The sequence below is a fragment of the Cololabis saira genome, chromosome 20 (assembly GCF_033807715.1).
Source record: "Cololabis saira isolate AMF1-May2022 chromosome 20, fColSai1.1, whole genome shotgun sequence".
NCBI lineage: Eukaryota > Metazoa > Chordata > Actinopteri > Beloniformes > Belonidae > Cololabis > Cololabis saira.
Genome location: NC_084606.1, coordinates 14,840,373 through 14,851,312, shown reverse-complemented (window position 1 = coordinate 14,851,312; position 10,940 = coordinate 14,840,373). Strand labels below are relative to the sequence as shown.

Below are 10,940 nucleotides of genomic sequence, written 5' to 3'. Positions count from 1 at the left end.
TATTGAAACTTTTCCTATATTGCAATGCTGGTCATCCTTTTGAGAAACGTGTCTTCCGTGCATCATTGTTTCCTTCCCTTCAATTCAAGCTTGGAAACACATGGCAGTAAACTTTCAACAACTGCACCTGGGAAACAAGATCCTCATCAACTAATGTTAATAAATGAACACGAACTCCACTGTATTATTTCAAATATTTTATTCATGCATTCAGAATCCAAAATTGGCACCACAATGCAAAGTATGTGTAAATGTCTAACGTCCATTAAATAGGCATCAACTATTGAGCCATTTCACTGTACTATTAAAAAATGTCCTGTTTACAGGGTTTAATAAAATTGTATTTCATGTGTGAATTATTGTTTTCTCCAGGTCTGTTCAGTCAAAACAGCTTTACCAATACCAGCTTCACGGAATATTCTTTCATTTCCTTCAACCTTTCCAAAAGATTTCAACCTTGCTCTTCCTTGTTAGATTTGAGTGCTACTGATGGGACTTCATTGAAAGGCAATTCCTTATTTTTTCTTTTTCCAAATGGGGGGAAGCATTTCTGTGATAGACTGGTAAATACAGGTTTACAGCTGGACCTGTAAGTAATCCAACTACATTTCTACTTTCTCTATCCTGCTGAATGGCTGGTCATTCAAACATATAAAACAGAGCTGGTGTTTGACCTGCCCTCCACATCAATACTTAAGGCCCTTAACTTACCTTTTATTGTGAGGATCTTCATCAGTCTGAGGTCTTCCCTCCCCCCAGAACAAAGTGGTCTAGTCTCAACTATTTCATTTTCTCTTCAATGAGTTCTGATCTAATTTTTTATTTATTTTGTTTTTCAAAGAGGACAAGTGTCGGGGCTCGCTGATGAATGAAAAAAGCGGTAACGTCTTAAGACAATAGTGGGATGATTTTGACTAAGTTGTAAGTCACTATTTTACTTAAACCCAATGAAAGAAAGATCCAAGCACAATAATTGAGTCATTTCAAACGATTACAGAGCGCTGGTGAAGATCATGTATTTGTGAATATTTTCTTCAGAAATACGATTTATTAACAACTAAAGTTTGACAACACTGGAAACGCTTCTATTGACAATAGTAGCTCCAATTTTGACGACTTTGACGTTTGTATTTTGATATAAAACTTAGACATAATGGAGCCAACGTGCAGATTACTGTTCAAACAATTTTGCTCAACTGAATGAAAATAAGGTTCGCCTGGAAACTGCTGCTGAGACACCTTTCTACAGATCACACAGATCAGAATTATTCAAACGAAATAGTAAAAAAAAAAAGAAGAAACGCCTAACTCAGACGTCAACCAGTAAAAGTACTTCAGTTACTAAAACAACAAGGAGAAAAAAATGCGAGTAAAAACTGTTCCAAGTAATGAACACAAAGAGACATCGACGTCATCAATTAGGTTCCTCCTGTGAGCGTCGCAGGGAAACGTTAACGCGCTCAGCCGCAGACAGGAAGAGGACAGATTCACGAGCATCAGGAGCCGGCATGCGGCGACGCAGTCGGACAACGATCCTGAAAAAGAGCAAATGACACAGGTGAACTACCGGCGACCGTGATTACACAGCACGTTGTTCCAGTTTGATAATTTTCATAGCTGGCCTTAACTTTCGAGGTCTTCAACTCAAAACCTCGACCTGAGAGCTGCGCGGCAGAACAGTTCATTTTGGACAGACAACGCACCACATTTAAAACTGATACTAGTTAAAAGGTAAAAATAATGCAGCGACTTGTACTGACTTCACAACCAGGACGTTTTTTTTTTTTAACTGTTTTGAAAGCCAGTCATGCGAGGGAAAATTCCCCAGCTGCCTCTATCTTTAGAGGGACGAAGGACACTTTGAGAAAAATTATGAACACTAATTTATCGCAGACCTATTCTCACCTTCATATACCGAGGTCTTTCTAATAAGCGTAGCGTGTAGGCGGTGGCGGAGGCAGTCGCTGTGCGTAGGGGTCCCTTGCACCTGGAACTCCATATGCAGGGACCCGGGAAACTGGAGAGAGTCGAGAACGCTCGTAGGAGTAGCCATTATTGGCCGGCGGTAATGGTGCGGGAGGCGCCCTCCTGATGGGGCTGCGATCACGTGCGTAGTACGAGGATGGAGGCGGTGGCGGCAGGGGCCGACGCTCATACGGGTCAAGCGGTGAGCTCATAAGACGACCTCGGACGACGCCTGAGGGTGGTGGAGGGGGAGGGGGAGGAGGCGGAGCGCCAGGACGTTGATCCTGGTACGGTGGGATGCCATACGGACGGGCTCGGTACTTCTCATAGTAATCTACGACGCTGTATCTCTCCCTGTCAGTGTCGTAGGCACGGTCGGGATAAACAGCTCGTCTGGGAGGAGGGGGAGGCAGGGGAGGAGCGGGGTAACCTGGGGGCATCATGCGGCCCCTCATGTAGCTGGGTGGAGGAGGCTCATGGCCCTCTCCTGGATAGTGCGGAGGCCAGTAGCCCCCACCGTCTGGGGGAGGAGGCGGGTATTCCTCGCATTCATCATATCTGGGACGACTCTTGGAAACCTGGACATGGATGCGTTTGTCTGGGGAGGAAAAGGAGAATATATCATTGAGGAGAATTTGCAAGGATCTTTAGTTTTTCCACATAGTAGCCCTCTCTTACCTTGAAATTCACTGTTATCGAGTCCCGTGATGGCATCCATGGCTTCGTCATGGTTGGGCATGTGTATGAAAGCAAAATTCTTCACAACCGCGCATTCTGTGACACTGCCGTACTCTTCAAAGAGAGCGCGCAGCTCTTCGTCGCATCCTTTCTCCACGTTTGCCACATGGAGTTTGACGGGACCCTGGTTCTTCCCGTGACTGGCCTCCACGTTGATCGCCGTGCCGTGAAGCTTGTGGAGGTGCAGGGTCTTGATGGCTTTGGTGGCGGCTTTGCGGTCATCCATGTGGACGAAGGCAAAGTTCTTGATGATGGAGCACTCGGTGACGGTGCCATGCTCGGTGAAGAGAGCCTTGATCTCCTCCACCTCGGCCTCCCGGGGCAGATTCCCCACGAAAATCTTCACCATTCTCAAAGATCTGTAAAATAAAGGAGCACCATGTAATAGTAAGAGAAATGGTGTGTATTTACAGAGAAAATCTTTTATTTTGCACAGAGTAGGTTTAGATACGCCAGGGATCGATTACTTGGGTCTGGCGAGCACGGGTTTTCTCATAACTAAAAGCTCTGGTTTGAGGAAACGCCTTATCACTGGTATGATCATTTATCCTTATTTTCCAGGTATGTGTTAAATGAGTTTAACTGTGGAACGGTACTCAATAATTTCATATGTTTTAGCTTTGAGGAGAATATTTTTGTTTTAAGTTAAAAAGTACGTTTTCTTGGTATACAAGAGTAAGCAGATGCGTGTGCCGCCATCTTGTGGAATTACTCAATTCTGACATGCGTTGTGCATGAGTGAATGTATTTTATTATATTTTGTTAAGGCAAAGACCACATTTGTTCACGTTAAATGTTTAGTTAGTGTGTATGTATGTAGCAGCTTTTGTATTAAAAAGGTGAATTTTCCTGAGCTAAAGTTGATTTTCACAAGACTTATTGATGAGCTAATAAGAAATTGTGTTGCTTGTGGGCTATATTATTTTATGTTGCTTTATTAAGATTTTGGTTCAAATGTATTTTACCATTTATGTACTGCAGATTAAACTTAAAAGTAACTCAAGTGTGCAGTTTACAGATATGTTACAGTGAACTACGGTACGCGAGATGTAAATCTATACTGGTGTAGTTTGTCTATAAATTCTGTTTCCATGAATGCATTGTTGTAAAATGTGATTTAAACTTAAAAGTTTGCACTGAAGTGTTGATGTAAAATGTGATTTAAAAAGTTATAACTAAAAGCTCTGGTTTGAGGAAACACCGTATCACTGGCGTGATCATTTATCCTTATTTTCCAGTGCAACAACCACACCTGTAGTTTAATCAAAGTACGCATTTAATCCTTTTCCTCTGAAGGAATCAAAAGGTTTGATGGCAAAACAGTAGAGGTCAGTTTTACTTCCATTAAAATAATAATAAGCGTTAAATTCTGATAAAAAGGTTGATTGTTTTTGAAATTCTGATTCTTACTGGAGGTTTTCTGCGCTGAACAAACACATGTTAAACTCAGCTACGCCGTTAGCCACAGTTAGCTCGCCCGCGGAACACCACAGGCAGGTAAACATAGAGACCCCCCGCACCTGATAAAACATCAGTAATGCATATAATACCTTAACGGACTGGAAATATAAAGTTCTGTGCTCGAGTTTTACCTTCTTATCAGGGAGATCTACGAAGAAAAGCTGGTCCTTTTGGTGAGAACTTCTGCCGCCTTCCGCTTAGTGTTTTAGCACCGGAGCTAGAGGCTGGTTTCCGCTGCGCGGCGTGTTGGTGTTCCTCCGGAGACACAGCGCCGCCCCGCGGCCGGGGGCGGAACTACACCCAAACTCCCAAAACGTTAGGGCGCTGTATTACAGGACTCTCAGAAAATTAGAATATTGTGATAAAGTTCTTTATTTTCTGTAATGCAATTAAAAAAACAAAAATGTCATACATTCTGGATTCATTACACATCAACTGAAATATTGCAAGCCTTTTATTATTTTAATATTGCTGATTATGGTTTACAGTTTAAGATTAAGATTCCCAGAATATTATAATTTTTTGAGATAGGATATTTGAGTTTTCTTAAGCTGTAAGTCATGATCAGCAATATTAAAATAATAAAAGGCTTGCAATATTTCAGGTGATTTGTAATGAATCCAGAATGTATGACATTTTTGTTTTTGTAATTGCATTACAGAAAATCACAATATTCTAATTTTCTGAGACCGTCCTGTATATATGGAAATAAAACCAGAATGCAGTGATCAAACCCGGATTAACTCGGTGTGGTGCCCCAGGGTGAGCACACTTGAAGTGCCCACATATTACGGTAAAAAAAGGGACATTACTATGGTTATAAAGACCATCAATTTACATGAACGTATTGCTAAATGTAAGACAAGCAACCAACCAAGAGTAACACCACAGATAGACATGAGTCCACAAACGCTATCCTACACTGATGCTCCAATCAGAATGCAACTCACATGCCAATGTAACACCACATGTTAACTATTATCATTTCCATCATATATGGCCTGTCTGAGGACTACATGCAAAACTATTACAGCAGCTGATGTGAAGGTAGGGAACAGCACATTAATAAAATAGCAATGTGTAGGCTGTTAGATTTAAGGTTGTTAAGTTGTTAAGGCTCTCACTCAAACGCAATTCTTTTTATTTTATTATTATTATTTTCATGTATTTTTATTATATCATTGGTTACTGCTGTGCCTGTTTGCTCTTCCAGCAAATATATAGAGAAAATAACAAAATATGACATATATGGTCCAGTTAGTCATTGGATTTGGTGCCCCCTCATTGGCTTATTATGGATAATCCGGCCTAGGCAGTGATTCGTGTTATGTTTCCAATACAACATAAATAACACGTAAACTGTTGAAATTGAGACATTTTCCTGTTTCTTGAGCTAATTTTTTATTTAACTGCAGTAACACATCTCAGGAAAGTTGGGATAGAGCAATATTTATCCAGTCATGTTACTGGCATGTTGCTGTTTAATTTAATAACTTCTCATATGCTGCTCCAGTATTTGATTTCTACCAATTCGTTTTCCAGTCTTTTGTTGTCCCTGTTCCAAGTTTTTTGAGATGTGTTGTTCTGGTCAGATTTAAAATGAGCTATATCCATGAAATGTCAAAATATCTTAGTTTCAGCATCTGAAATTTTAGTGATTTTCTACTGTGAGCAAATGATTGGGTTTTGTGCAATTTGCAAATCATTGCATTCAATTTAGTTTTTTTAATGTTTTTTTAATCTTACATGATGTCCCAGCTTTTTTGGTACTAGGATTGTTTGATTTGTAAATTTGCTCCACCCTGACAACTCTAAAATTAATGCAAGGGCTTCATATTTTGCTTGGATTCCCCAAAATTCCCATGGAAAACGTGCTTTACGATTTAATTTTATACTTATCATTAAGAATTATGAAAATGCACTTTCCTGGTTTACTTAGTAAGAGTATTATTCTCTTACTAACAACACAAATCTTGGATGCAAAATTCTTCCCTCGTTGGAACGTTAAAGTTCAAACTTATTTAACTTATTAAAAATGATATGTCCAGACTGGCACTTGAAAGCAGCATGGTCACAACCGCATCTTGTCAGAGAATGACGACGCCACACTTCATCGGAGAAAACAGCCCACTGAGTCTTCCTGTTTTCCACTGCCTGTTGCAGCACCGTTAGAGCTCTTTCTCAGTGTGCTTTTTCTTTTTGATTTGCCAACGTTTGATTTTCTTCCTTGTTTGCTTAAAGAGAAAGTCTTTCCGTGTCGTTGTTTTAAGATTCAACATTCAGGTAAAACACGTGTAACTACTTCTGTTGATATATAAACAGTAAGCAGCTCCGCTCACTTTATCTGTAATAGTTTGTTTCCCTTCTGTCCACACAGCATTTATTTCTTCTCATGTGATTTTCTCAGGAAATTTCTTCACGATGAATGTGTCCCAGACAATGGAGACAGAGGAGGACCTCCTGACTTGTGTCCACATCAAGATTTACCACCCGCAGCAGAGTTTTAAAGGGCTTTATAACTGTCTCCCCCTGGGAACCAGGAGCAGACACTCTGCTGATGATCCTCTGAGGCTGGGCCGCGACGCCCAGGCCTGCAGCTACGGCCTGGTCGACCCCCGGGTTTCCCGTAAACAGCTGGCCCTCCACGCCTACCGCTCACCCCAGAGTCCAGACCTGCTGTTCTCCATCCAGAACCTGAGCCAGAGGGGGCGGCTGTCGGTGAACAGCTCGGAGCTGGGCTACCTGGAGAGGATGGACCTCCCACACAAGGCTCTGATCCGGTTCGGCGAGTATGAGATTCTGATCACCCGTGAGTCCGGAGAGGCCAAGGCCAGCTTTGAGGTGGATTTTGAGGTCCTCTCTGTACCTCCATCCAGAGAGACCTGCACATGTGAGCCTGGCGTGACAGCTGTGATGGACACGGGCTTGATGGACAGTTTCAACGCTCAGTTCAGAGCACTCGAGCCCCAGGAGATTGATGAAAGTCTCTCTTATAAATGATGAAATGTTTGAAAACTTTGTAATACTCTATACTCTGCACTTTTTGCATTAGATTCCCTTTCAAATGTGAAATCATATTATTCTCATTGCATTATGCAATGTGACAAACATATAATCCATCAAATACAGTTATGCCTTTAAGTCATTTGTTTCTAAAATTCCAATAAATGTTTCCCAGCAACATTGTTTTACGCTCATTTTAAAATATTGTTATTCACACAAGGAAGGAGGAAACCTTCAGGTTAAAGATTCATTTTAAAAAAAAGGTTACAAGACTGCAGTCTGCTAAGCTGAGTTGGTTACTCGAGGCTACCAAGTGGCCAAAGTATCCCCATAAAGCAGATATTGATTAGGAAAGCCTGTCAAAATGACGTCAAAAGACAACGCCATACCGCCATGTGACCAATGCCAGGAATGTGTTTGTGAATGTGCTGCAGAGCATTACGGAGGAGGTATCACACTCATACTTCTGGCCCCGAGACCATGCAAAGGCAATTATGTGAGTTGTGGATTTAAAAATTAAATGTCCCCAAAATAACAAAACAAAACTTATAAAGAGGAAAAATAATTTACAAAAATGAGTTTCCGCCAAATGGAAACAACCAGTGGCCTGAGGGCAGACTTGTCTGTCAAGTCTCAGCTACATCAATAGTAATGAATCTGTATCTATTATTAATAGCCAAAGGCAGAGATAGTTATGTAAAATTGTGTTTTTTTTAAAGTAGGAATATTGATTTGACCCACGTCACTGATGTGGCCTGTGATATTAAATGAGTCTGACACAGCTGAGCTCTGTCATATGGGGGGGTAACGCAGCTCATTTCAGGGTGTCATCTTGTCCTTTGCTTTGGACAGACGAAACAAAACTGGAAGACAAAGCCTGACAATAGTATGCACCGGCCGTAAGAAACTGGCCAAAGGCTTCGTTCCTCTTGGACTCAGCAGTTGGTTTCAGTTTCAGTTCCAGACCACGAGCCAGAGGATTTCCAAACTGACCCAACACTGCTTTTTGTTGAGCGCTACTTCAACATTCTGTCACTCAGAATCACATGTGGATTCATTATTTCAAAATGACGACGGTCCTGAATGGTTATGCATTTGTGACCCTTATGTGGACGGTACCGTCACATAGAACATAAACCGAGACCCCCAAAGGCCTTAAACACCCAAAACAAAGATGAGGCCCGTGGGAATAAGATAAGCTGTTTCCAGGGAGGATTTCTAAACATCGCCGTGGCAACAATGTCTGCAATGTAACTTTATCGTGATCCAACACAGCTGGGCCTCACAGGAATTCTTTGCTGAGAGAAAAGCACCGACACGCTTCTTTACAGTTCTGTAGCTGACCAGTTTAGTAACGTCAATGAAGCACATCTACTCATGTCTTTGTTTAGGAAGCACATCAAGTTTGAATACAAATAACTTGACCCAGAATTTTTTTTTTCTTCAGTTTTATTCACCTAAATCTGTTGCCGTCTGCAGATGTACTCAGATGGATGAGTCCTGGTCTTCATTATTTGGTCAAGTCTACATAAATATTCACAATGACTCAAAACACACAGAAGTTAATGTTAAGGAGGACCAGGAGGGGCCATGGAAATGGTGATAAGGCAGTTTCATAATCATGTATTAGTTGTGAAATAAAAATATATACTTCTAAATTGTATTGCAAATTAATAAAAACAATATATAGATAGCATCATCTCTTAAGTGTTTTCATATTCAATATTTGAATGAGATTTTCATAAAATTAATTATGTAATTAATAATAAATCGATTATTAAATCATAATAATTGTTATTGTTGAATATTAACTTTGAAAATGCATTTTCAAACAGTAAGATAAATAACTGAATTTGAAAATTCATTTAGGAATAACATTTGTATTCAAGCTCCATTTTCGAATCCAGCAGGGCTTGTGGGCAATGCTGAAGTTAGCGTGTGATTCATCACCTCATTTCAGAGTAAGAGCCTGTGGCTGAATCCCAATCTCCACCCTAAACCCTCCAGCCCACTTAGTAACTATAGGCCAATATCAAATCTGCCATTTTTGGGGAAAATCATTGAAAAGGTTGTTTTCAAGCAAATTCATGCTTTTATGACAAAACAATCTTAACACATTTCAGTCTGGATTTCAGCCACACCACAGCACTGAGACTGTACTCAAAGTCTTAAATGATATTCATCTGAATAATGATGCAGGCAAATCCTCTGTTCTGGTATTACTGGATCTCAGTGCTGCATTCGACACAGTTGATCATAACATTCTTCTCAGCAGACTGGAAAAGTGGGTGGGACTTACCGGCACTGTGCTTCAATGGTTCAAATCCTACTTGCAAGATAGGGCCTTTTTTGTGTCAATAGGAAACCATGAGTCTGAGAGAACCAAGATCATGTGGGGTTCCTCAAGGGTCCATTCTCAGACCGCTTCTATATGTTACCCCTAGCTCAGATTATGGAACATCACATTTCATACCATACTTATGCCGATGACACACATCTCTATATTTCAGTGTCACCACATGACTACAGTCCCACTCAAATCAATGAGTGGATGTGCCAGAATTTTCTCCAGCTAAATACAGAAAAGACAGAGGTGATAATTTTTGGTCCTAAAAATGAAAGGGAAAAGATCAGCGCGCACCTTGGCTCCATGTCATTGACAGCTGCAAATCAAGCCAGAAATCTGGGTGTAATTATTGACTCAGACCTGAACTTCAACAGCCATCTAAAGTTTATCACAAAATCTGCATATTACCACCTGAAAATCCACCTGTAATTCCAAAATTGTAAATGCCAAACTTCTGTGAAACCTTTAAAAGGTTAAAGTCTGCACATTGATCACATTCTGCTTGATTAGAAATCCACTGCGGTGGATTATGAGAGCGAAATCCTATCAACTCTGTGGAAGTGGATCTGTGGATACTGGGTGATGTCACCTCTAGAACCAGAGTAGGAGGTCTGGTATTATGACCACTGATTAACTGATTAGTTTTCCAGTTAAAACTCTTTCCAAGCTCAAGACATTTTTAAAAGAAAATTGGATTTAGCCTTCTTTTCTCAGGTCCTAGGGAACATTTGTATTTTTCGTTATAAACTGTATGAAATGTAATGTAGCTGAAAAGGATGTGGAAAACATGACTTCATTAACCAAATTATTTTTCTTAAACACAGTATAGTTTAAAATATTTTATTCATGCACACTGGAATTCAGATACATCAACACAAGTCATACTGAAAATTTCTGATGAACATCTGCAAATTCTAAAAATCTAACTATGCACAGAATTCATGTTTACAAACAATCTTTTTCAGTTAAATTTGATAATACTGTATTAATTCATAATAATAAGTTATACAGATTTGGACAAATGTGTTGGTACCTTCACTACTCATTCAGACGATGCTTCATTCCCCCAGGAAGGAGATACAAGTCAAACCTTTTGTGATAGACTAAAATAAAGAATTATCTTACAAGGATATCCTCAGTTATCCCGTCCAGATTTGTTAGTACATCTAAAAATGATCACAAGTTTATTCAGTAGGATTATCATTTAAAGAAAATGCTCTACAGTCTTCACTCTACACAGAACGTGAACACGAGTAAAGAAAGGACAGTTTTCCAAGGAGCTTATGAATAAAATCAATGATACGCACGGTAAAGGCTACAAGTTCATCTCCAAGCAACTTCAGTGTTCTCTGGTAACAGCTGCAAATATCATAGTCCACAGGACTGAAGCCAACATCCAAACGCAACCCCGAGAAGTATCAGTATC

The 10,940-nt window shown here is 40.2% G+C and overlaps 2 protein-coding genes across 2 annotated transcripts; one reads left to right on the top strand and one right to left on the bottom strand.

Annotated features, from left to right (window-relative positions):
* Positions 1–1,094: 1,094 nt before the first annotated feature.
* rbm4.3 (RNA binding motif protein 4.3) lies at positions 1,095–4,399 on the bottom strand. The gene is made up of 4 exons (XM_061709608.1): positions 4,296–4,399; positions 2,644–3,062; positions 1,906–2,563; positions 1,095–1,535 (listed from the first exon to the last, which is right to left on the bottom strand). The coding sequence occupies exons 2-3, from the start codon at positions 3,050–3,052 to the stop codon at positions 1,926–1,928; spliced, it is 1,047 nt and encodes a 348-aa protein (XP_061565592.1). The 5' UTR covers positions 3,053–3,062; positions 4,296–4,399; the 3' UTR covers positions 1,095–1,535; positions 1,906–1,925.
* A 1,929-nt stretch (positions 4,400–6,328) lies between these two features.
* tifa (TRAF interacting protein with forkhead associated domain) lies at positions 6,329–7,294 on the top strand. The gene is made up of 2 exons (XM_061710338.1): positions 6,329–6,447; positions 6,572–7,294. The coding sequence occupies exon 2, from the start codon at positions 6,586–6,588 to the stop codon at positions 7,162–7,164; it is 579 nt and encodes a 192-aa protein (XP_061566322.1). The 5' UTR covers positions 6,329–6,447; positions 6,572–6,585; the 3' UTR covers positions 7,165–7,294.
* The last annotated feature ends 3,646 nt before the right edge of the window (positions 7,295–10,940 follow it).

What these genes read in the sequence shown, in the direction of transcription:
- tifa (XM_061710338.1), top strand. Translation starts at nt 6,586, where the DNA reads ATGAATGTGTCCCAGACAATGGAGACAGAGGAGGACCTCCTGACTTGT.
- rbm4.3 (XM_061709608.1), bottom strand. Translation starts at nt 3,052, where the DNA reads ATGGTGAAGATTTTCGTGGGGAATCTGCCCCGGGAGGCCGAGGTGGAG. An exon ending in CGATAACAGTGAATTTCAAG is followed by an intron (nt 2,564 to 2,643) that starts GTAAGAGAGGGC and finishes TTTCCTCCCCAG; the next exon opens with ACAAACGCATCCATGTCCAG.